The 27,845-nt window shown below is 35.6% G+C and overlaps 1 protein-coding gene across 1 annotated transcript; it reads right to left on the reverse strand.

Moving 5' to 3' along the window:
- LOC120328007 (transmembrane protein 164-like) lies at positions 1–27,501 on the reverse strand. Its single transcript, XM_039394379.2, has 5 exons — positions 27,120–27,501; positions 24,198–24,333; positions 19,274–19,332; positions 8,650–8,896; positions 1–4,708 (listed from the first exon to the last, which is right to left on the reverse strand). The coding sequence occupies exons 1-5, from the start codon at positions 27,464–27,466 to the stop codon at positions 4,373–4,375; spliced, it is 1,125 nt and encodes a 374-aa protein (XP_039250313.2). The 5' UTR covers positions 27,467–27,501; the 3' UTR covers positions 1–4,372.
- Positions 27,502–27,845: the final 344 nt, after the last annotated feature.

The following is a 27,845-nucleotide window of genomic DNA, read 5'->3' on the forward strand; positions in this document are numbered from 1 at the left end:
TCCATATTAGTACACACACTTCTGAAGCGCCATTTTTATTTCTGATCTAGTCCTAGGCAAGATTATTTTTTTTCAACCAGCAAAATAATAAATGATATAAATGCAAAAAATATGCGTAAAAGTCATGAACATAATTTGACTGGGTAAGGAAATAGCCAGGAAGCAAAACTGGTTATAAAACAGCGGCACACAAGGTTCTAGTACTTACATGGGCAATCTACGCCCTGCGGGCGAAATTCTGCTCGTTGGGCAATTCAATCTGGCTCGCCTGATGCTGCCACAGTCAAGGTATAATCAAATTTTAATGTTTTAGGTGAAAATAGCTCAAGGAATTAGTTGAGATTGCGGTTAAATTTAGTTTGGCACAGGGCTTATTGTTTTCCAATTTCGCTTTTGCAACACTGTAACTAAAACGTAACTTTTACGTCACGCTTATATGGCCCGCCAGTGTAGGTGGGCAAAATTTTTGGCCCCTGATTCAAAAAAATTCAGATTGTGAACGGTCATTGGCTAGCAATCATGTCGACACTAGGTTGTATCGAACAGTCGATTATTTCATCAAGCAAGTTGGAGACTGGATTCCCCCATTGAGGGTATTCAAAAGATTTATAATAAGCAAACAATTCATTTGCAATAAATCATATATATATATTACAGGTTTCAATCTATCGAATTGGAATCAATAATAATTTATCAATCAGTCTTATCTTAGGATAGAATTCACATATTTATCCAGGGGGAGAAGAAAACCGATAAGAAGGATTAATCATATGACGAATCACGACCTCTCGTCTGGTTACCATTCAATGCCGGGTATGGGATTAGTTAGCTAGTTATTTGTTTTCATATGCATGGACTTACTGGCGGAGGAAGCCCTAACCGACGACCGGTTAAATGCACCACCAAAACGGTTGGACGACCCTGGGTTAGATGAACCACACTGCGGCGACAAGGAGTATAGCAATCCTCCCGCACATACTTATCCCCCCCAAAATCTTTTGAACTATTTGGGATCAAATTAAGTTCAATCAATCAATTGAATCGGGGTCAAAGGTCATCAAAACAGAAAAAAATACCCCCTCAATGTCTTATCTCTCTAAAATCATCACTAATTGTAGTTGTCAAAAACAAATCAAATCACAACAATACAAAAAAAGATCATTCACCCATATATATTACACTGGTAAGAGATAAGCAGTTAGATAAAGGTAGAGATAACAGGTCAGATAAGATAAATAAATAAACATAATATAGCAGTTTGATAAGAGATAACATAATCCGAATAAGTTAGTCATTTCAAAGTAAGATAATGATTATTTAGGACTAATGCACTGAGTAGGCAACGAGCACATTACAGCAAGACGAGAGCGCTAAATTATGCGCTTTTTTATGTATATTGGATTCAAAATTGACATGATATTCAAAAAAATACAGACCTTTGATACATGAAGGCCAGATAGAAATAACTGGGTGAAACCATGGGCAGCACCATTATTTAACATGGGCTTTCTAGTAGTTGCAGACACAAAATTTTGGTAATGTGCATACTAGATTAAATTAAAAACTCATTTCGCGGTCGCACACTATTTAATAGTATCGCTCTCTGCGGGCCGTACAAGTTTTCCTTGTGGGCCGCTGGCTGCACACCCCTGACATACAGGGTGTTCATGGAGTCAATTCAACAAGATATACAAGATGTTTATAAAGTCCTGTTATAATTAAAATTTTATTATGAAGTCAGCTGTCAATGTATTTAAACCAAATTTGTTTTATTTTATTCAATTCTTTTTCCTACGCTTCAAAAAGATATCTAAGGTGGTAATGAAGTCCTGTTAAAATTCATTGCTAAAAATTTGTTATGAAGTCAGTTGCCCATCATTAGTTGCACGGTCCATGCTTGTACAGGTACTTCTATAGAGCAGGGCTTCCCAAAATAGTGGTCACAAGAACCACGCTTGTACTTTTTCAGACTTTTGATTCGGAACTAGTTCAAAACATATGTAAATCTCACGATTTTGAGGGAATACACATGATCAGAAAAGTGGCGCGCTTGCATATAATGAGGGGTCACTGGAAATTCTAAAATATTGGGAGATATCGCAAGCTTAAAAGTTTGGGTAGTCCTGGTTTAAAGTGATTATGATTCATAAAAAATAATATTGCATCAAATTGTATGTATAGCTGTCCCACAATTGGCAAGCAGCAAGAAATAGCAGAAAAAAAAAGTTGCAGCATTAATTTTAGTTGATCATTCGGTTTCTGCGAGACTAATTAACTACTTATCCTTCTTCTATGCTTTTGGGCCGGTGGATCCGTATGCTGATAATGCAAGGATTCTGTAGTGAGAGTCGAGATACCTATCCTAAGTGATTTAAGAGTCTTGCTGCACACTAACACAAATATATTTCTGTAACGTTTCGTCTGACCGAGGTCAGACTTCTTCAGACATACACGTATATATACAGACATATAGTTGAAATATGTACAAGATCCAGATTGGTTAACAGATTTAGCTTTTCTCACTGATTTCACTTTTCATATGGACAAGCCTAACTCACAATTGCAATTCATTATTGGATGTATGATTATATTACTTTCTCTGTAAGCACGTTACGTCTCTGGTAAACCATCAATTCCAACTTTGCTCAACTATGCACGTCTGAAGAAGTCTGACCTTGGGCAGACGAAACGTTACAGAAATATATTTGTATAAATTTTAGTGCAGAGAAAAATAATGTCTAAGATTGTTTGAAGCTGTCAGTGCCATGGTCCCAACCACGAGCATAACCAGGAAGGGGGTGTTCTGACATTTTTAATTGCCAAGTTAGAACATAACAGCCAGAAGGCAAAAAAAGTGAGTTTTCAAGATTCTCAATGTCTGAAATCATTCAAGCTACAAAAAATGGTGCTCCCGAAGTATACGAACCAAGATGGCGGACATCGGAACGTAACATGGGTAACAGGTTAGGGTTAGGCGATAATTTCTTTCCAATTTTCCTTATTTTAGTCCTATTATCAGTTCGAAGACTAGCCAAGAGCCTCCCGTAGTATTTATACCTAAAATTATGGCCTAACCCTAACCTAGTACACATATTACATTTCGATGTCCGCCATCTTGGTTCGCATACTTCGGGAGCCCCCAAAAAATTGCTATGTATGGTACAGAAACACACCCTTTTTTTTTCAATCACGAAAAGGGGGGTTCCAAGCTCAACACCCTCCAGGGCGGTTCTCCTAGTGGGCCACAACCAAGAGAAAGGGCCCTCGCCAGGTGCCATTCACAATGACTAGATTAATTTAAAGTAAACTGGCTGTGATTAGCTCAATTCATTTGACTGTAATGAATGCAATCATCCTTTTGATCGTTAGATTTTTGTTATGAGGAAACAGGGTACATAGAATTACGTATTCGAGGGGGTTCAATCGTGAAAAAAGGCCACACATGAAAATTTGACGGTTCTAGGATAATTCGCCGCAGGAAATTTCGTCGTAAGAAATCTTGCCACAGGAAATTTCATCGTATGAGAAAAATGGCCTTAACGTTGCCACAGGAAATTTCGTCGTATGAAAAAAATCGCCGTAACATTTTGTCTGACCAGTTCTAGGATAATTCGCCGCAGGAAATTTCGTCGTATGGGAAAAATCGCGTTATTTAAAAACGATTCGTTATTCAAGAGCAAACCTTAACCCTATAAACCTTACTGTTTTTATCACAAATACTTGTTTTAAAGCGAAATGTTCTTGCGATTTTCCTATGCGGTGAGATTTCCTACAGCGAACTTTCTAGACATGAAGTTTGACAACCCCCGAGGTAGACTGAATAATGATTTAAAACAGGAATTGATTGAAAAAGTCATCTTCATGGGTGTTGGGTCATCAGCGGTAGAATTTCAAATTTAAGTTATGATATGCTCACTTGCAAAGACAATTCTAACAGATTTTGACGAAATGACAATACTGGAAATTTTCTTTTCCCTTGAATGGTCTATTGCAGTGGTTCTTGAACGTTGGAAAAGGGACACAAAAGGGACGTAAACAATTTTTGAGGGGGCGCTAATTAAAAATAAAAAAATTTGTTACATTTCATCTTGCCCGCCTTATTTTGGATATTTACATTTCAGAACTTTCCATTTATTTCATTGTTTAGGTTCAATCCAAATAGAATTTTCTGTAGTGTTGGCCTTCAAATTCTAAAAAGGGGGCGCGGCTTAAAAAGCTTTAGAACCACTGGAATATAGCAACCACAGAGTGCTGTAAATAGTTTGAATACGGGAAATCGAATATTTCAATATTTCATACCGAAAGTTTTAAAAATAAAGGTTTAAATAAATGCACAATGATCACCAGGCTTTAAAAAGTCTTGAATAGCATCTCAAGCCACCTTGCTTTTTTGTACCGCGCATACATTTTCTTGCAAGCCATCTGTTTTTGCGTCGCCTGGTTTTCGTGTGCATACTCTGACATAAGCCCTTGCGCTCACAAGACATAAATGAATTGTCCACCTCCACATTTTTAACGTCACAGCAACGCAAAATGATTGTACGGCCGCTAAAATCCTTGATAACGCGCGTGCCAGAAAAACGTAAACTTTTCCGTGTAGAATTATCATGGCGTGTTGGTGTGCTGTCGCCCATTTTCTGTAGTGTTGGCCTTCGAATGGATCGGACACGGCCGGACATAACATGTTGTTAAGGTTGGTCTGGGTAATCTGCAACAAAAATTTTTTTTTTTAAGATTCAACTAAATTAAATGTATCTATTATTAAAAATAAACAAAGAAACTGAATGCAGAGATCAAAGCGAACATTAAATTAATCAATCATAGCCAAATAGGAACTTCGAAAAACATAGGTCGGGTGCGCAGAGATCAAAGTGAACTTTAATTTGATCTAATGTTGATCGAACAGGAATCTTAAAAAACAAGAGGCAATCGAGCGGAGATCAAAGTGAACATTAAATCAACTAATCACAATCAACAAAATTCTTGAAAAACATAGAGCGGGCACGCAGAGATCAAGTGAACTATAATTTGATCTAATGTTAATCAAATAGGAATCTTGAAAAACATGGGGCGTGTGCGCAGAGATTAAAGTGAACTTTAATTTGAGATAATCTTAACCAAACAGGAATCTTGAAAAACATAGACAGATACGCAGAGATCAAAAACTTTTTGGTTCTTGTTATCAGTTGGAACCTTGTAATACATGGGGTGAGGTCAAAATATCCATGTTTCGAAATTAAGATCCCAAATTTAGATCTATTAAGGTAGTGTTTGCCAATGTTTGGGTTGCGACACGAAGTTCAGTCGGCTAAAAACTATTTCCGGTCGCTTGTCTTTTCCTCAACATCATTTGAGTTATTGATGATAGAAAAATAATTTTAATCAGGGACCTAATTAGGATGGGTTTCTTAAAATAATAAATGGCTTTTGAATATTCAAATCAGATATTAAATATCAAACAGAATTCTTGAAAAACATAGGCGGGTGCGCAGTGATCAGAGTGAATTTTAATTTGGGCTCATTTATCAGATGGAAACCTTGTTAACATTTTACATTTAAACAAATAGTAAAAATTAAATAAATTCATTAAATAAAAAAAGGGAACAATATTTGATCTGCAATAAACGAGGGGTCACGAAAAGACTATTAAAAGTCATCATGTCATCATACTGAGTTAGTCAGTTCTCAAATTAGGGTTTCCAAATTTAGATCTAATAAAGCAGTGTTTTCCAATGTTTGAATCGCGACACGAAGTTGGGTCGCTTCGAAATTATTTCCGGTCGCTTGTCTTTTCAACAACATCATTTGAGTTATTAATTTCATTTGTCCAGTGAATTTTATTGTTTATTTTATATGTAATATTGAACGTTGCCTAATAATTTTACTATACTATACTATCTATATTACCTACTATCTATTAAACCAGTGTTTCCTGAAGTGGGGTCGCCTGGAAATCATTTCCGGTCTTGTATCATCAAGTTATGGATTTCAGTTGTCTAGTGAATTTTATTGTTTATTTTGTGTTTAATATTAAACATTGCCTAATAATAATCGTATATGTGTAATTGTGATCTCTGAAGTACCGTGGTGTAACAGATTGGTAGCATGTATATTGAAAACTAGCTGATGGCAAACAAGGGCAGCTTTCTCACTAATGCGACATTAAAGTAATTTTTTCTGGTGAAATAAATATTATGTGTAAATGATTGCTTTGTATGCAGGGATGGCCAATTCGAATAAAGTATTCGAATGTATTCGAATATCTCGTCATTCGAATATCGGAATTCACGTTCATAAGAATATCGGATATTTGTGTGACGTCACACATTTTCGACGCCGCTTTCAAGACGTTTCCGTTGAATGAAAACATTCTCGATAGGATCTTGCGCGTGATTGTTTTCATCACTCATCAGCGTAAGGTGTTATTTAGGCCCGTAAACGCCTTTACGATTGTGTTATTTACTCTAAAACGAAAATTTTCCACAAATTTGTTCCACGATAACGATAACATTTATTTTATTTTTGTACGCGCACGGAATTGTGAATCTGGTAAATACGTTCATCGGCGGCGAGTTTCTAAAGACAACGCAACTTTTTGATTGAAAAGCGGCAATTTGGAATACTGAAAATAAAACCGTAAACAATATAAGTTTTATTGAGGCCCGCGAAAATTTAAAAAACTCTCTTCTAGGCAGTGAAAATCGCAAAATTTCGTGTGCCTCTGGCACACATGTTTGGTTGGCGTTTAGAAACATATCGTCACTAATTGAGGGCGGGATTTGCCTGATTATCCACTACTTTAAATTGCCGTCGAATATTTTCATGTTAACACGATACAAGGTTTGAAACGCGACTTTTTCCCGGGTTGTGAGGATGTATATAATATAATTAATCTAAAGTATATTCAATCAATTTTATTGTGATGAAATAAATTTTACTCTGAGATATTACAGCATATTTATGGATTTCTCGAACAGTTTTATCTAAAAATAATCAGAGTGGCAGTATTTCGATCGAGCGGAGTCACTGTTAACAAGTACATCTAAATATTTGACGAATTCGCAAAATACGGATAAAAACAATATTTAATCGGACAGTTTACCTCACGTTTTTATTTTTATGACCGCGGATTGCAATGGTATATAAGAGTGGTGAGGATTTTATTTTGTTGACGCAACCGCAGGTTAAATTGAAGACAATTAAATTAATAAAGCAAGACATTTTAAATATGCCCGTGTCGGTCACGAATTCATCACTTTGCACAACAGAAAAATATATATTCGTTGTTATATTATTTGTTGATAAAAGTCGAGGTGGCATAATCGCGGCGATGAATATGTATTTTTAATTTACTGCTAAACTTTATATGTATATTCATTGTATGAAATGAATTATACTCTACACTTAACAGGATTTTATATAATTATTTGAGATTTTTCTAACGGCGATAACGAGTTGGCAAGATTGCAAAAATACGTATTAAAATTAAATACATCAGGCAGTTTATCTCGTAATTTTAGGTCACAGATCGCCGTGGACCAAATAGTAATGTTTTTTTTTTGGCGTAAGAAGAAGTAACCGTGAGTTACGTTGGACATATTAAATTAATATATAAAGATATTTTAGAATCTTGTAGTTGTCATGGATGGAATATTTTACGTAACAGAATGATCATTATACGCTGAAAAGACGGCGGTGGGTGTTACAGGCGGCAATCGGAATTTCCGATTTCGAAAATCCTGGCTGCGCGCTGGCAGTGGTGGTCAGCTATTCTCTACTAATTTATTTCTAATTCCAAACACAACATTATGTTACACATAATAACAATATACTGGTAGGTAGTATACCTCAGGCCTAATACCTCAGGCCTAAATATTAGAATTTTTAAAGGCGTAATGAATTTTCGATTGTTGTTGCCTGTATTGCCAATAAATTTTATTACTCTCAGAAAATATACACAATTATCTGAATACAAGTAGTATTTTTGTCAATAGACTTGACTATTATCGTAATATCATGGTACCAATGATAGAAAGCGTCAGACAACTCCTTGGCTATTATTTCATATGGTCATTTGTACAAAGTGAATAATGTTAATAAACTGACTGTGTCACAAGTTGCTATTATTTTTTATTGATAGCTATAAACTATCAATTACTTTGTGTACATATACTGTTGGTTTGTGGCTTCATTCTGATATTTCTATTGAAGCTTATTTCCTAATTTACTGGGTTTTAATCAACTAAAACAAAAATGTGTTATTTTCGATTTTAGAATGTATTCGGAATTCCAGATTCGAAAACATTATTTTAGAATGTATTCGGAATAGTTTAGTATTCGGAAATGGCCATCCCTGTTTGTATGTAATATTTATTTTACTTAATTTATAAAAGTACTATTAGGTTCTTTGAGGGGGTTCTGAAATCCAATTGCAATCCAGTCCAATTGCCAAGAGACCGTAACAGCCAGCGACGTAGGTTTTCATACCTTGAGGGTCTTAAAAATTTTCGTCAGTCGATTTCAGAGAGCCATAAAGAACAAAAGGAGGATTTCAGAGGAACATAAAGAACAAAAAGAACATTTCAGAGGAACATAAAGAACAAAAAGAACATTTCAGAGGAACATAAAGAACAAAAATCAGTCACTTACCATGGCAAGACCTTGAAGTAGTGTAAAATGGTATATAAATCCGCAGCCGATGCTAAATATTGACCACCGGAGGTCAGAAAAGGTATCTGGAGTGTACGAGCCTCCAAGTGAGATTAAATATACAGGAATAAGATACAAGAGGACATGTTGTATCCAGTATATTGCTTGCTCAAACGGAAGAAATCTAGTGTTCACCACGTAGAATATCATTGCTAGTAAAGCCCCATTTAGGAGGTAGAGATGGACTCTGAAAAAGGGAACATTTTTTTCGATTAGAGAAGAGTTTATTTTATTGCTACAATTGCTGTATTAGGTACCAGGGGTGGGCATTTACTTGCCTGGGTGGGCCAGCTACAGATAATAGACTTGATTACTGGCCGGAGGCACAAAACTCTATACGAAAAACTAAATAAAAAAGTTTATTTATAACAGTTGGGCTAATGTTATAATAAGAAGAAGCACAATGTAACAATCAGGGTCATTATGACGTTATTTTCATCCATATTATCAACGGAAATTTATATCCATAAAAACTATAGTTGTGATTTCACCAGACACAAATGGGCCGAATAAAACGCTTTGGGGAATCCGGCATGTGAGTTGTAATTGCCCACCCCTGGTTCAGACCTTACTCAAGGTGTGAATTATTCAGAAAGCTATGCCAGTTACAGCTCTACACAAAGGTACTTACTTTACAATCAGGCCAAAAATCGATTTCATTAACGATATCATAACTGGGGGCTCCCGAAGTATGCGAACCAAGATGGCGGACATCGAAATGTAATATGTGTACTAGGTTAGGGTTAGGCCATAATTTTAGGTATAAATATTACGGGAGGCTCTTGGCTAGTCTTCGAACTGATAATATGATTAAAATGAGGAAAATTGGAAAAAAATTATCGCCTAACCCTAACCTATTACCCATGTTACGTTCCGATGTCCGCCATCTTGGTTCGCATACTTCGGGAGCACCCATAACTGTATATACAGGGTGTCCGAAAAATTCGAACAATTTTATTGTAATAACAATAAAAAATTTCTTTGTCTTTGTTTATTATTAATAGTTCTTATTGTCATATTGCTTGTAGTTCTCATTTATAATACAATAAAATACAAATAAATAAAAGACTTAGGGATAAAGATGGAAAATGGTCTCAATAGCTGGAATAGAGTACTTAATAGAAGGCTATTGGGCAGCCCACATAGACAGCAGGTAGGTAGGGATAGGGATGAATATATGGCCCAATTGCCATTCGAATGGCCTCCTCCCAAGAAGCTAGTGGTCTATCATAATAGGACAGCCACACAACACAAGTAGCATGTCTCTATATTTGTATTTTCAAATCATTATTACTGGTTGGTTGATTTAACATCTTAAAATCACAGCTATCAAATGTAAACAAATGAATGACTAATTCATTCACCATCTGCTATTTGTTTGTATAAGCTGCTAATTTAGGTGTAAAATCACCATTAGAAGTAAAACATATTAAGCAAGCGGAAAATACATATAGGTCACGGCCAATAACAGTGTGAGACTCATTACCATAGCGTAGCCAGGGAGGCCATGACTACCCCCACCCAACCACACCTTATCAACATTATTTTTAAACGCAATTTTGTAGCATTTTGCATTATCGCGTCATTTTTGTGCTATCGGAGTGATGGTAAAACAGGAGACGTGATCAGCTTGACAACACAAAAATGGTGCGATAATTCTATATTTCATTCCATCCATGCTAAAATATTCAACCGAAATTGAAAGAAAACAACAAAGACATACACAAAGTATTTGCTTAGACATTAAAAGACATGTTTTTCGTTGAATGAAAACATTAACATTACAAGAAACGTTATCAGTTGGATAACACAAAAACTACGCAATATCACTATATTTCATCCCATTCATAGTAAAATATTCAACCCGGATTGAAATAAAACAACACACACACAAAGTGTTTGCTTAGACATGTTTTGCATTAAACCATTACCATTACAGAAGACGTTATCAGTTCGATAACGCCGAAAATTACGCAATATCGCTATATTTCATTCCAGTTACGGTGAAATGCCTAAATTTTTTTATTCCCATCAAAATTGAAATAAAATAACAAACACGCACACGAAGTATTTGCTTAGACATTAAATGACATGTTTTGCGTTGAAGGAAAACATCAACATGTTTTGCGTTGGATGTTTTACAGGAGACGTTATCAGTTTGATCACACAAAAATGACAGATACTCCCGTAGTGTGTGTACCAGGTTAGGGTTAGGCCATAATTTTATTCCGGTTTTTCCTATTTTACTCCTATTACGAGTTCGGGACTGTCTGTTTTAGTCAAGTGAATATACCCCCTGCCCATAGGTTTCAGTCCTTTTACACAACATGATGTAAAGTAGGCGAACAAAACTAGTTACCTCCATATTAATACACATACTTCTGGAGCGCCGAATAACGCAAGGAGGATTTGAAAACAGATGGTTTAGTGATGTTTGAGAGTTCACAGGGTCAACTAGAAGTCAATCACTTCACACATTTTCACCAATGAGATACCGGTATTTCCTTATCAGTGTTAATAGTTGTCATTAACACTAGAAAGCTCATATCATATTTGGCTCAACTGTTCGGGAAATAGTGTATTTGTATTTTTTTTTTTTTAAATTTTTTATACAGTGTCTGTAATTAAATGAAGTCTACATTATGTCTGACCACCATGTCAAATAGTTAAAATGACAAAATTTTCAATTAATAAAAGCAATTTTAATTCAATTTTAAACTTTTACCAAAATCTTATATTACCAATTTCTAACGCAGGGATGGCCAACCGGCGGTTCGCAAGCCACATGCGACTCCTCCGGTTTCATGCGGCTCTTTTCGCCTTGTTTATTTTCAGAAAAAATAAACTACGATTAATTACATTTTATCATGTTTCGATTCAACATATTATTATTCATTGTACATTCTTCTTTTACGTCAAAGAAACATACATGCTGACTGGTTGGCCACCCCTGTTCTAATGCATTTAAATATTCGATTCATTTTGGACATCCCTCGTGCACTTGATGGCCTTGTAGATAAAGCGTTCGACTTAACTATTTTGGTACCACAGGTTGCAGAGCTCTGACTTAAATCCCCCGCCCAATGCAATGTCTTTCCAGATACAGGGTGTTCAAAAAATTTCGCCCTATTTTATAGTAATAACAACCGCAAGTTTAAATAAATTTCATTCTATGATAAATGAGTACTACAAGCACAATAAGAACTATTACCAAACGAAGACAAAGAAATGTTCCTTACTCAAATAAACTTTTAATTGTAATTACCAAAACCGGGCAAAATTTTTGGACATTTCGTATAGTGGATACATTTAAATAGATATTAGTGGCCATTTGTATAGGGTATTGTTGCATGTTTTATCAATCAATATAGTGCCGTAATCAGCAGATAATATGTGCTGTGATGCGGTTATTCTGTCATTATTTATCATTAAATAAAATGTGCGCTGATGCATTAACAATTCCTTAATCTGTCAATAATTACAATGTGTGATGATGCATAAACTAAATTTAATATTCTCGTAATAATATTAAAATGCAATAAATATCATTAAATAAAATATGCTGTGTTGCATTAAGCATCTCACAATATAACCAAAATGGCCTTAATTTGAATTGAAAGACAGTCAAACCACTGCTTATCTGCAACTTCTGTATTTCCAAAATATAAATACAAGTTTTATGCATTGTTTGTTGAACACAGTGGGGCAGCCCTAGTGAAACATTCCAGAAGCATGATGAACCCTGTGAAATTACTTGAAGGTATATGAATATTTGATCATCTTTGTGATATGTTGTGGAGGATACATGCCACACAACTATGTCTTGGGCCAGGGGTCAGCAACCTACGGCCCGCGCCCGGCCTGTGGAGTAATACAATCCGGCCTGTGACGCTTCACTGAATTATAGTAACAAAACAGCTGATTTGACAATTATATTTTTTACGTACCAGAATTATTACGAGACGCGTTTAGACTAAATTATATTATAATCTAACAAGAATAAAATTCACAATCACTCGTTTAATTAGCCAATAATTTAATTATAATTTGACAAATGGCAACAAAACGCAGAAAAGTTGATGCTAAGTGCAAAGGGTTCAATGGCGCCGAAAATATTCAAATGGAATTTTTTGAGATGCAATGCAATGAGGAAATAAATTTATAATATATTTGAGAGATGTATCACTGCTTGATTTTTATTATGAAAAGGAACATCCATTCGGTTTTTAAAAATTGTGCGGCCCGCCAGTGACTTGCAACCCTTATTTTGGCCCGCGAGCGACAAAAGGTTGCCGACCCCTGTCTTAGGCCTATGGGATACAGCTACTTTTAGTGACAAATAAACATATATACAATAAAAAAATATGCAAATAAAAAATGAAACTACAATTTGACACAAAATATCTGGAGGTAACACCAGTGAAATAAACTTATTATGACTATATTATATCATCGTATTTGAGTATAATTAAAGATTATACAAATAATAAGATTGGTGGTCGGATTTGACTTGCGGAACGCCTGGATTGTACCGGCGGAACCCCTGGATTGTACCGGCGGATGCTTACGGTTACACTGAACCCGGTTGAAAACTACTGAACAACTGTATTGAATATCACCAATTTCAAAGTTCAATATATTCAATTCATATTCGACATGTATGCTCTCAAGAATTCGAAAGACATTTGACATGATCTTGACATATATATATTAGCCTATTGAATATCACAAATTTAAAACATTCAATATATTCAATTCATTTTGGACATTCACGCGTTCAAGGGCTCAAAATGACATTTGACATTGTAAGGAAGCGAAAGCCACAAAGCAGAAAATATTCCAACTCTGTGAAATGATTTAGCATCACGTCTTTACTTGGGGATTTTGACAATTTTTGGCATGTTACAGCGTGGTTTTGGTGGTTTTAACCTGTTTTTTGGTGATTTGTGCACGTTTTCTGGTGGTTTTCTTCATGCTTTTGCCCCGGTTTAGCATGTTTTTTGAATGGTTTAAGACAGTTTTTGCACATTCTCGCATGAAATACATTCAAATAAAAATATTCAAAATTCTTCGTGAAATCCTATATTTAGTGTAGGCCTATAGAATATCACAAATTTCAAACATTCAATTTAATTTCAACATTCACTCTTTCAGATCTCAAAAAAACCTTACACATTATAGGAAAGCGAAATTTCAAAGTACTAGGAAATATTCCAATAAAGACTCTGTGAAACGACTTAAACAGCTTGTTTTTATTTGGGGTTTTGACAATTTTTTGCACAGTACAACCTGTATTTGGTGTTTTTTGTACATTTTTTGGTGTTTTTTGCATGGTTTTGGTGGTTTTTGCACATTCTAACGTGTCTTTTGGAAGGTTTAAGACAGTTCTGAAATCCTATATTTAGTGAAGGCCTATAGAATATCACAAATTTCAAACATTCAATACAACTTGGACATTCACTCTTTCATATCTCAAAAAAACCTTAGACATTATAAGAAAGCGAAACCCGAGGCAGAAAATATTCCAATAAAGACTCTGTGGAATGACTTAGCCAGCTTGTGTTTTTTTAGATTTTTTAACGATCTTTGCACGTTACAGCGTATTCTTGGTGGTTTTTGCAGACTTTAAAGTGTTTTTTGAATGGTTTTGAAAGTTTTTGCATGTGTCCGCATTAAATAAATTCAAATGGAAATATTCTCAATTTTTCCTGAAATTCTATATTTAGCGTAACCCTATAGAATATCACAAATTTCAACTTCAATACATTCAATTAATTTTGGACTTTCCTCACTTTTATGAGTCGAAAATACCTTGGACAATATAAAAAAGTGAAACTCAATGCAGAAAATATTCCAATAAAGACTCTGTAAAATAAATGATTTAGCAGCACATCTTTATTTGGGGTTTTCGTTACAGCATGGTTTTGGTGGTTTAGCATGTTTTTTTTTTTTGCATGTTATATGGTGGTTTTTGCCCTTTTTTTCATGCTTTTGTCCCGCTTTTTATTGGTTTTTGCACATTTAGCATGTTTTTTGAATGGTTTTAGACAGTTTTTGCACGTTTCCGTATTAAACATATTCAAATGAATTTATTCTATCTTCTTCCTGAAATCCTATACTTAGTGCAGGCTATAGAATATCACCAATTTTCAAACAATTCATTTTGGACATTCCTCACTTTCAAGAGTTAAAAAATTCTTTGAACACTACGCGGAAGCGAAACTCAATGCAGGAAATGTTTCACTAATGACTCAATGAAAGATACCATGTTTCAGCTTGTTTTTTGACGGTTTCAGATGGTTTTTGCACATTTTAGCATGATTTTTGGTGGTTTCAGCCAGATTTTGCATGTTTTTTCATATTTTTGACATTTTTATGCACATTTTAGTGTGCTTGTTACTAGTTTTTGCATGTTTTAGTGTCTTTGGACATTGTAAAGAATCGAAACTCAGCACAGGAAATACTTCACTAAAGACTCTGTGAAATGACTCATTAGGACAATAAGTATGAATCGACTAGTCCTAAATACACGGAAACTGAAATGTATGAATGGAAGCACAAGACCACTCAGCGAATAAAAATAGTAACAAAGAGCCTTAAGGGCGACTGGACTTTATACTGGCAGTTTCTCTTTACTATAAAAATTAACATTATGAATGAATAGCTAACATTTTTTCAATCAATCGATCAATCATTACTTATCGATTTTAATCGGTAAGTATGTTGATAGGTATTTGTCTGTCTGTATGTCCGCGATATCTCACGAAAGCGAGATTGAATCTGCTCCAGATTTTGCATGTGCATTCATCTTATCTCGGACCAAAAGCCTATTGATTTTGGGCGAATTATGTCGTATAATTAGCAAGTTATTATTTAATTAGTGATGGGACACAAGGTGTCACTATGGAGTAAGAGCGCTGTTTTGGGGGATCCCCTAACTTTCGATCACAAGTTTTCGGTCTCTGACCGATATTCTCGTTCATTTATCATTATTTTGATAAGCTATTTCAAAACAAAGCAAGCACCAGCTCAGAAGAAGGAATTTTCATCTCTGAGAAAAAGTCACAGAGGACCACTAATATGCCAAACGCTATAGGTAATCCATCAGAAGTATAGTTTTGTCTGACTGGGGTCAGACTTCTTTGACAAGCACGACTTGAAAATAATCACACTGATAATTCCTCTTCACTGTAATATGACTAATAGAAAAAAAAAACACAGTCAAAGCACACTCAGAAGCAATGGAGATACATCTCCGAGCAAGTCTACGGGCACCGCTGAAACGATTGTGCACAAGTGGGTAATTCATAAATAAATAAAAATGTATGAAGGGAAGAGGCAAGGGAAGGCAAGACTACTAAACAGATAAAAATAGTAACAAAAAGCCTTGAGGGCAATTGGACTTTATAACGGTATTTTCTCTCTACTATAATAATGTTAAGAAATGAATATCTCACATTTTTAGAGATAATTCAGACCAAGTGCACGGTGGCCCAAAAAAGAAAAATTTCATATCGGAGCAAAGTCACAGATACCACTGATATGCTAAAATCTATTAGCAATCCATCAGGGTTTAAAGTTTATCTGACTTGGCTCAGACTTCTTCGACAAGCCCGACTTGAAAATAATTACACTGATAATTTCTCTTCACTATGATATGACTAAGAGATTGACAGCTTACATTTTTTGGTGCTCCCGAAGTATGCGAACCAAGATGGCGAACATCGGAACGTAACATGGGTAACAGGTTAGGGTTAGGCGATAATTTTTTTCCAATTTTCCCTATTTTAGTCCTATTATCAGTTCGAAGACTAGCCAAGAGTCTCCCGTAGTATTTATACCTGAAATTGTGGCCTAACCCTAACCTAGTACATCTATTACATTCCGATGTCCGCCATCTTGGTTCGCATACTTCGGGAGCCCCCATTTTTTAATAGAACACAGTCAAAGCACACTCAGGAGCAATGAAGGATAATTATCTCTCAGGAAAGTCACAGGCAAACACTAAAAAAAACTACTAATATATTCATGTTTGTGATGGCCTGGCGAAGAGTAAAGTCCAAAATATGGGCAATTCAAATTAAAGTTTGACAAATATGTGAAAAATATGACAATTGAAATGAAATACAATATACACCCATAAAAAAAATTGAATGCAATGACTGTGATATCATCAAATCAGCACAGTCCCTTCAAAATATTACGATACAAGTAAATACAACATTAAAACTAAAACATAAACCTGTACCATTTGTTATATCAAGATTCCAAACCAATGTTCCAAATGAAGGAACAAAAAACCCTGCAGGCGTGACAGATTCTGCACAGTCAATTTGATCTCAATTCAATTAAATTGTGTCATATTCCGCACAACAAAGACAAAAAAGCGAAAACTAAGCTTCAAATTAGAAGCTTTTATGCTAAACAAAGAACTCAACGACTAAAATTACTTTTGAAGTGTAAAATGGAACAAATTTTATTAAAGTAGATACATTAATGAGTTGTTTGGCCAACAGGTTTCAGTAAATTCAAATAATTTAATATATTTGGAATAGAAATGGATATATGATCCCAATCACCGTTTGAATGGCCTTTCCACACAGAGAACACATTGGGCTGCTGTATAGACAGCAGGTTAAGAATATAAATGGATGTTTGGTTCCAATCTTCATTAGAGTGACCTTTTTTTCGGTACTCCCGAAGTATGTGAACCAAGATAGCGGACACCGGTACATAGTATGTGTACCAGGTTAGGGTTAGGCCATAATTTTATTCCAACTTTTCTTAATTTAGTTCTATTACGAGTTCGGGGACTAGCCAAGTGACTCCTGTAGTATTTGTACCTGAACTTATGGCGTAACCCTAACCTGGTACACATACTACGTACCGGTGTCCGCCATCTTGGTTCACATACTTTCAGAGTACCTTTTTTTCTATTTATAGTAGAACAACTTTTGCATTTTGGGGCAAATATTTACATTTTGAAACCTCTATTGTAGAAGGCATATTGGGCTGATATACAGACAGCAGGAGTAGGGATGAATACATGTTCCCCAATCACCATTATGTAGAAAGCTTATTAAGATGGTATAGATTTAATTACCGTTCCAACTTCCAACTACCTTTTGAATGGTTCCCCACGTTGAGGACATATTTGGGATGCCATTGGATTAGAAATTTGATTTCAGGGCAGCTATACTAGATACTGCCTATCAAGTATATTGCTCATGTGAAGACTTGTTCTTCAGCTTAACTCGCTTCATAAAAATCGCTCAGCAATATATCCGATACCAGAAAACGGTTGTCAACGAAATGTATTCCAGGAAGGCCTCAAGATTTTGTTTTGAGAAAGCTTATATAGAAAACATGCCCAGTCATAAATATCTGATGCCACAAAAGCAGGATATCAAAACCACGCGGCATAACAATGGTGCTAGAATCACAGATGACTCTTGAGTGAGACTTGAAGTATTCACGCCTAACACTAAAGAGCTAAGATGCCAGTATCTTTATAGTTTGATATTTAAAAACTTAATTCCAAATTCTGAATACATTGACGCCTCGGTAGTCGAACATAATTCGATCAGGATCAATGCTCAACTTTCAAAACTTTCAATGATTTTTTTGTATTGGGTTATCTATTTGAAAGTAAGATTATAGCTAAAGTTGTAAATTTAAAAATCAGAATTCGGAAAAACATTTAATAAAAATCATAAATTTTTCGACACATAGGCCTACTTTATGATTATCGGTATGTCTTTTACGATCTGGCTTGAAAAAAATAAGCCAATAACAAGTGAAACTACAATATGACACAGAACACCTGAAGGTCTTACTCGTAACAGCAGTGAAACACACTTTCAATATGATTAATATCTTCTATTTGATTATATTTAAACTTCATACATAAAATATGGAATCTCGAATTTGAATAGTGTGCTAAATCAAATTTTCCAAAACTGGGCCCTCAGACCCAAAGCCTACTTTAAATCAAAATCAGTCGCTAGATATACAGTCACCATTGTATAAACCAAGGGTGTGTTCCATGTGGGCCGAATGCGGCCCACAAGGAAACATCTTGCAGGCTGCAGCCTTTGGAATATGCAAATTTTGAATGGTTTGCGGCCCGTGACACAAATTTTTAATTTAGTTTAATCTGGTACATGCGAGTAATTCCAATCTCTTTGCCTTGCAAAACATATACCTTCGATTTATCATCCATGTTTATGACGTTACAAAAGTCAAGTCCAGATTATTTTTTTCAAACAGTAAACAAATCACGAGAAAATGATGTTTACAGTTTTACAATGAAGCCGCAGGAAACCAAAACTGATTATCCGTCAGCGACACCGAGATTGATGGTGAGAACCATGAATTTTGCGAATTAGCCAACTAACATTGATTATTGGAGATAGATAATTACTCGATATTAGAAGGTGACTAAATGCAAAATCTTTACCATCTAACATGATTGAATTGAACACTCTAACAACCAGGACATCACAACTACAATAGGATAAAAGCTGGCAGAATTTATCGAATCTTTCAAAAAATTCCCACTCACCTAAATACAGTGTTCAATGTCTTGCATTTCTTCTGATGGTCTGAAGCCAATAGGTAAATCTGAAAAAGAAATTGAAAGAGTCTGAATGAAAATTATAAAAATAGATTTAATTTTCATAACTTCACTCAGAACAAGGCTTTGCAGAACCAGACACTGATACAAGGGTTGTACCCCGGAGGGGGAGTTGCAAAGATGGAACCCATCTCTTTTAAAATATAAATAAAAAAACAGGGGCTCCCGAAGTATGCGAACCAAGATGGCGGACATCGGAATGTAATATGTGTACTAGGTTAGGGTTAGGCCATAATTTTAGCTATAAATACTACGGGAGGCTCTTGGCTAGTCTTCGAACTGATAATAGGACTAAAATAAGGAAAATTGGAAAGAAATTATCGCCTAACCCTAACCTGTAGCCAATGTTCCCTCTAATTTTTTGTAGTATGTGTGAGCAGAAATTTTGGTGTGTGCGCACTTTTTTGAAAATGACTAATATTTGTGCAAAAACCAAAGAAGAAATTTTGGCGTTCTAACCGGGTAATGGGTGGGCCAACAACAAACTTTCTCAACCTGCCAACCGAGCACATTTTTACATTACATCGAAATATGTCTGTGCGCAGTAAATCTATGCGTGTGCGCAGCCTCTGAAATCTGTGTGCGCGCGCACACGCGCACACCTTAGAGGGAACACTGCCTGTAGCCCATGTTACGTTCCGATGTCCGCCATCTTGGTTCGCATACTTCGGGAGCACCTGTTTTTTTATTTATATTTTGGTATTTTCAATATTTTTCCATGTGTTGAATTGTTAAATGAACGATGAAAATAAATATTTGAATCTATCCGTACCGGTAGTAGCCCTGATACTTGGATGGATGATTTAATGGTTGATTAATGGAAAGTTGCTGAATATGTAGTAGTGTATGTTAGGTCAAAACGCTTTAATAAGCCGCGCATCCTTTTTAGAATTTATCAAGTCACGTGCGGTCACGCGCCGTCTCAAAAATAACCAGCTAACAATAAGCTACACATAACAGATAGTGAGGCGAAAGTATGTTTTATTCAAAAAACATATGAAAATACGCGAATGGAACGTAAATATCCACAAAATAGAAATGTAAATATCCAAAATAAGGCGGGTAAGATCAAATCTAACAAAAACTTTCATTTCTAATTACCGGTAGCTTCACGCTCCCTCAAAAAATAGCCTACCCTCCTTGTGGGGCGCACCCCACCTTTTGGGAACCACTGTGTTTGATGTTTAGCATGTTGTAACATTATGCACACAACCATCTTCCACTGCACACCCACATACGCTAATCCGTGGTGCGATAACAACACTTAGAACAATGCGATCCATCGAGTCCAAACAAACAATTCAAAAAAACATGCCACTGAATTTCTTGGGGCTACCAGCACATAATTTTGTCAATAAATAACACTACGTGGTAGACTAAATAATGGAACTATGTGCTCCCGATATCTCGGTAGTCGGTATGTAACTGATATTTGTCACTCCAGAAGTATGTGTACCAATATGAAGGTACCGGTAACTAATTTTGTTCGCCTACTTTACATCAAGTTGTGTAAAGGGACTGAAACCTATGGGCAGGGGGTATATTCACTTGGCTAACACAGACAGCCCCTGAATTATGGCCTAACCCTAACCTGGTACACATACTACGGGAGTACCTAATATTTCAGTGTTTCCAATCTATTGGTTGTGACAAAAAACTGGGTCGCCTTAAAATTTTCATTTGGAGTATATTATTCTGGTAAAAACATGACTTTAGTTCGAAGCGTCCTAAATTACAGAAACTTTTGGGTAAAATCATACACAAACAGAAGTTCCAAGTGTCAAATAAATTTTCTTTATTTTTGTATAGGTAATTGAGAGATTTTCGTCATCCTGTAGGATTATATAATTTTGGCAAACCCTTATTCTTAAGTTTATAAATTCTCTTCTTTGTGTACATGTTGACAATTTACAGTCAAGCTAATAATAGGATTAAGGAATAAAGTCACACACAGCATAGTACAAGACTTCATAAAATATTTATTATCTAATGGAAAATAATTATCTGACGGAAATAGTGAGCTAAATTATAGTCTGAAATTGTGAACATGGAATTTTAATAATAATGCTCAAAGCAGGGACAAAAAGGAATGGATTACTGTTCAGAAAAGACTCAAAAAATGTTTTTCTAATATGAAATATTGAATATGTTTTGCTGGGTCCTAAACTGGGTATCGCAAGATAATCTTGAAAAGAGGCATTGCCAGGAACTTTCGAAAAACAGAGGTTGTAAAAATTTCTAATTGCCAAGTCTTAACAGCCAACGGAATTTTTTTTTAATTCAAAAAGTTCTTTCTATCCTGGGAACAGCCGCACATGAGAAATAAGTGAGATTCCAACAGATTAAAAACAACATAATCTGAATTTAATGATAAGAGGCTTATCTATAGATCAATATATGGATCAATGTCCAATATATTTTTGTTTTCATTTGCTTGATACAGCTTTCAAAATTGGTAATACTTGATTAAAGGAAAAATTCAGAATATTCATCATTTGACGATCTGATATTATTACATGACACTTATCTCCATCTTTTGCTCCTGAAATCTGAGCTCTGTTAATGCAGTTAGGATAAGATTTACATAATTATCCCGGGGGAGAGGGAAACCGAGATGCGACGGCTTAACCATATGGCAAACCTCGGCCTCTCGTCCGGTTACCATTCCATGTCTGGTATGGAATTAGTTAGTTAGTTATTTGTTTTCGGGAGCATGGACTTGATGGTGGAGGAAGCCGTAACCGACCAGCGGTTACGTGAACCACCCTACGGCGGCAAGGAGTCCAGCAATCCTCTCGCACATAATCATCCCCGCATGGGATTCGAACCTACGAAACCACACAGAGTAATCAAAGGTGCGGCGGCGAGCATATTCCCAACGCTTAGCATGATGAGCCACACCGCCGTGCGGTATTACCGCAATATACAGGGTGTCCAAAAAGTCCCTTTACAATTTCAATTTTGTTATGAAGTCAGTTCTCAATATATCCTAACCAGGTTTGTTGTTTTTCAATCAGTAATTGTTCAATTTTTTTTACCTTATTTAATACGTATGCGAGGGTCAAAACAATGTATGGTATCGATAAATTCCCTTTGTAATTTTAAAACATTTAAAGTCTCCACGGATACCCTATACTTTTAAAGCAATCATATTTAGAAGGCAGATTTCTTTTCAAAACCAGATGTTAACAACACAATTTTAACCAAATGATACTTTTAAAGCAATCATATTTAGAAGGCAGATTTCTTTTCAAAACCAGATGTTAACAACACAATTTTAATCAAATGATAAGAGGATTATCTGCAGATCATATCAATAAAATGATTATAGTTCAATGTCCAATATTGTATAAATTTCCGGTATATATGGCTCCATTTCGAATTTGCTGATGCTAATAATTTAAAACATTACGAGCATTTATTAACATCTAACATAATTCTTAACCACTGATATCTGAAGATGGAAGATAAAAAACAATAATTTGATTGTTTTCCGAAATTTTCAGAAATTGAATAAATTATTATTATTTTTTTCATATCGCGAGATAGGTACCCACGAGTGCAAATATTAATCAATAAATGTTTACGACCTTATAATAATTTTGCCAGAATATTAAATTTAGTTATTGCATCATTGCATATCTTATTTGATGATAAATAACAGACAGAATAACCGCATCAGTGCACATATTATCTAATGATTACAACACTAATATTGATTAATAAAACATGATAAGCCCACTTCCTGGAGACGTTATTATTCAAAACATTATTAATAATAATATGACATATCATGGTTAGATTTAGGCCTAATATATACTGCGCTCATATTATGACACTTAAAATAATAGACAGTCAGAAAAACGATGTTTATCTAAACCGGGAGTGTGCAACCTTTATAAGAACAGAAGGACCAGATACAAGTAACGTGAAACTGCAGGACGCACCTTTATCTAACATACTGTTGGCTTTGCAGTAGTTGCAACTTGTAAGCACAAAAATTGGTTCTCACGAAGGATGCGCAGCAAGATGGTACACAACCTGAACATAGTATGTGTACCAGGTTTGGGTATCAGGTTGTGCCCCATTTTGGTGCACATGCTTCTGGAGCGCCGAAAATTGTCATACAAAGTCTTTTGTATCTCATGGACGCGACTTAGATGTTAAATATACCTCTCATATTATGACACTGTAAATAATAGACAGTCAAAAAAACACTGTTTATCTAAACCAGGGATGTACAACCGTTAATAAATACAGGAGGGTCAGACACAAGTATCTGGGTGAAACCGCTTGCTGCACCTTTATTTAACATAGGTTCCATTACATTTGAACCCACGTACATTTGAACCCATGACAATTGCACCTGTATGCTATTGCACCTATGGAATTTTTTTTGTTTCACGGATAGTTAAACCCATACTAACCCTAACCCATGGGTTTTAGCACCCGCATATAGATTGAACCCGTGGATATACGCATGGGTTCAAATGTACGTGGGTTCAAATGTACGGTCACCTTTAACATAGGCTTTCCAGTAGTTGCAAAGACAAAAATTTTGGTTATTGATCATATGACATGCGTTGTTCACTTCGCACAAGCTAGGTATTAGGGCATTTTAACGTGCAATTATACTCAACTATAGGCTTTGCAACGCAAAGGGATTGGAGCTACTTGCACGTACCAAGTTAAACTAAATCAAAAACTCGTTCCACTGGCCACACACTATTCCAAATTGGCACTTCTCCGCGGGCAGCACAACTTTTTCTTGTGGGCCACATTTGGCCCACAGGCCTCGGGTCTCACACCCCTGATCTAAACTATTCTGATTGGATATAAAATCATCACCAACCTGAGTGAAAGTGAGCATATGACATGGGTTTAGAAGATATATGATTGATTTAGTCGCAAATTTATATCCAATTTCGATCCCGAACACTGTGCAGAGCAGAACAAGAAGTGCACGTTTCATCCATGGCCAAGGATCCCTGAGAACAAAATTTGTAATTTTAGGATGGTTTTAAAAAGTACGAAATCTTAGTCTTTTCAATTTCTGAAAACTCTTCTCCACCATCAAGTCCATGCTTCCGAAACGAATAACTAGCTAACTAATCCCATACCCGACATGGACTGATAACCGGATGAAAGACCGTGGTTTGCCATATAGTTAAGCCGTCTTATCAGCTCTCCTCTTCCCTGTATAAATATCTAAATCTAATATCTATCTTAACTTAAATTCAATGTCATTTCAGTTAAAAACCCTTTGTTAGCCACTTTGGTACATATCTTTTATGTGACATATGTAAACTGTTAATTATGACATATACATGAGCCACATTTTAACGATTGCCTGCAGAAAATCTTTGGTCCCAATAATAAAACCATTCCATAGACAACTATCTATCTGTAACCACCCTTCGAGAATCTAGAACAGGGGTGGGCAATTACTTTTCTGAGTGGGCCAGTTACTGATAATCGACTTAATTACTGGGCCGGAGCCTCAAAACTCGACAGGCACGCGGGCCTTATAATTTATATATCGTTATTTCATATTCAAAAATAAATCTTTTTAAATCTATCTGAAAAGATATTTGGCCCACTTGCTACAAGACACGCCCCTAATACTTGTGCATTGAAGCATGCAATACTAAGAACGGGATCACCACAGTTCAGATAGTAAATACAAATATTGTTACTAAAAAGTCCCCAGTCTGGTTAAATATTTGTTCAATGTTGTAATATAATCGGTTCCTGGTAGAGTCAAAATATGATGATTCATTATTACAATTAATAGACAGAGTTTGAAAATTCTGGAATAATAAATATAAGAGGTTCATAATATGTCGTCTGATGGCTCTTCAAAAATCTGTAATAAATAACCACTTCAGGTACATAAGTCGACCTTACAAATCACAACACGCCATACACACCTATCACAGCAATTGGTTGCAGAAAAGAATTACAGGTAATGGAAATGATAACCATTATTGTTATGTTTTAATTTAATTAGGAACAGTAAAAAGTGTCTAAAAAATCCTGTCATAGAGTAAACACGCGACCATGTGTATGACAACCAATCACAGCCTAAAATCCTTTTCCATTTTTTTATTTGGGCCTCACTTAAAAAAAACTTTGCCAGCCACTGAGAATGAGGAATGTAACAGATTTTTATGTCATCAAATCAATCATCTTTTGCTCCAAACAAGGCTCTCCGCAAGTGGAGACTGTGAGAGACCACTATAGTTTGAAAAAAACGAAATCATTTCCGTTTCGCATTGCGCACTCAATTTATCACACTTTGAGGGAGGTGATGGGCATGGGATTTCAACCAGAGATGTGCCACTCGCAATGACACCATGTTAAGATAAAGATAACGCTTTAACAACTAGGCCACCGCATGAAACGAAATCGCAACCATGGCCTTTTGAGTTGACATGCAGCTACAGATAAGTCTGGCTAAAATTACCGTAGATATTTAAATTCGCATTGACATTTGTAAGTGAAAAAGAATTTTACTGATCTTCAGATAATTTATTCTTAATTTGTTAATAGACTTGCATTTTGCAGATGTCCAGTCTTTTAATATTATCTTTTAAAGATTAAAGTGTGCCTCTGAAACTTTGTTTCTATCAAATTGAGACTCAAATTTTAATTTTTTTTTGTATACAGCATTTCCATGGGGGCTAGTGAAGTGAATGCCATAACTGCTCAAATACCGCCAAACAAAAAAATGTAATGTGATCTTTTAATGTAATAAAAAAAGTCTGCATGACGCAGAAAAAAATTCCTAAAACACACGTTTAGTTTAAATCAAACTTACTCAATTGTAAGCTAAGTAGGTCCAGTATGTCCCATGCCGTTTAGGGTATTGGGTTCAGGCAAGGCCGGCTTTTATTTAAAAATAAAGTATGGGTTGTGTTTTTAAATCACATTTTTGTTTGGCTTTATTTAAGCACTATCAGTATTCATTTTCAAACCACGTGTTTGGCGTTATTTGAGAAGTTACGGCTTTTACTCCACGAGGCCCTTTCCATGTGTCTGATCTCAACAGGGCTCTGTAAAGCAGCTCCTGACCTGATCTACTATTTTTTAAAAGACAGAAATTTTAATGCTTCGGCATTGCCTACTCAATTTGAATACAGTCTTGGATGAGGTGGCGGACGTGGGATTTAAATTTATGATAATTAACCAGTGATACTCGCGTAGTTAGGATCAGCACACTAACAGCATTTGTACCAATTTTCAAAATATCCAATTTTTTTTTTGATGGGCCATGCATGACCTAACTGTAATAAAGTTTCAGTGAAAAATTTTCATATTGGGACTAGAATATCGAAAGAATATGATTTACATATGAATTAGTGCATGATATAGCTTTTATCCGGCTTTACATCAGTCACCAGGGGTGGGCAAAATTTTTTAGTATAAGAGCCGCATGCAGCAAGTCAGAAATATGTGAGAGTCGCATTATTTTTGAAATTAATAATATTGGATTGTCGGGAACTGAAAAGAACTTTACACAAACGTATAATAACAATATTGCAAACTAAATATTCTTCAACCACTTGATGAATTAAAAAAAACGATAGTTTCTCTTAGTTTAATTTGGATAATATATACATAAACTATTGCCAGCGAGAAGAGCCGCGGTTTGCCCACCGTTGTAACCAAACCTATGAAAGTTAGAATTGGATATATAGAGTTCCAAACGCTATTTGGCCCTTCAGAGCTGGCCAGTACAAAAACCTAAAAGTAACATATGATTTTTCCATACTTGTCTTTAGAGCTTTCCACTTTTTTCACCGAATGTACAACGCAGTCCAAGGCAACAGGAGCACGATCAGATGACAGATGAAACGCACTTCTTGATGATTCCTCAGAATTGTCATCATCATCACCTTGGGTATGACCTTCAAATGTCAATTTTTGGAACGCCCAAACAACCTCAAATATCGAAAGTAAAATAATGAATATAGTCTCTGTACTTCTCGTCCATACTGAAAGGTACTTTGCGCATTCAGCCCCTCCGTTCCCACCAATACTGAAATTCACTCCTCCATAAAGCCAGTCTGCGTAAAATTCTTTTCCTCCGGGGTTAAATAAATTGGTGATATATTCCATTGAAGAAAAAGCGAAGGTTTTGTTATACTATAAAATAATCTGATAATAATAATTAGAACATGATTATTTCTAACAGCTGAACAGTACAGCACAATTCTCTGATTCCAAGAATAGCCCCCACATTGAAAGACGTCAATTATAACAATGAGTGCCAAACCCTCCTTTACAAGACAGTCTGGGCCTCCATATCCAGATTTCGGAAACATCACCATTGGATTCCTCGGAAAAAAATAATTCATTTACCGAGGGGAAAAAAATTTGGGTCTCATGTAGTTTCGTAACTCAAGTACTTCTAGTGGGTGTCTAATAACGTTTATTGAACATATTAATCCTAACCCCCACCGGACTACGCCATCCAAAGATTACTTCACTATAATTG

The sequence above is a fragment of the Styela clava genome, chromosome 7 (genome assembly GCF_964204865.1).
Source record: "Styela clava chromosome 7, kaStyClav1.hap1.2, whole genome shotgun sequence".
In the NCBI taxonomy this organism is placed as follows: Eukaryota; Metazoa; Chordata; class Ascidiacea; order Stolidobranchia; family Styelidae; genus Styela; species Styela clava.

Excerpts from the sequence above, each read along its gene's own strand:
- LOC120328007 (XM_039394379.2), bottom strand. The coding sequence starts at position 27,466 with ATGGAATATATCACCAATTTATTTAACCCCGGAGGAAAAGAATTTTAC. Across the intron at positions 24,334-27,119 it reads GTGGAAAGCTCTAAAGACAA|GGATCCTTGGCCATGGATGA; the intron begins GTATGGAAAAAT and ends TTTTGTTCTCAG. Across the intron at positions 19,333-24,197 it reads ATATGCTCACTTTCACTCAG|ATTTACCTATTGGCTTCAGA; the intron begins GTTGGTGATGAT and ends TTTCTTTTTCAG.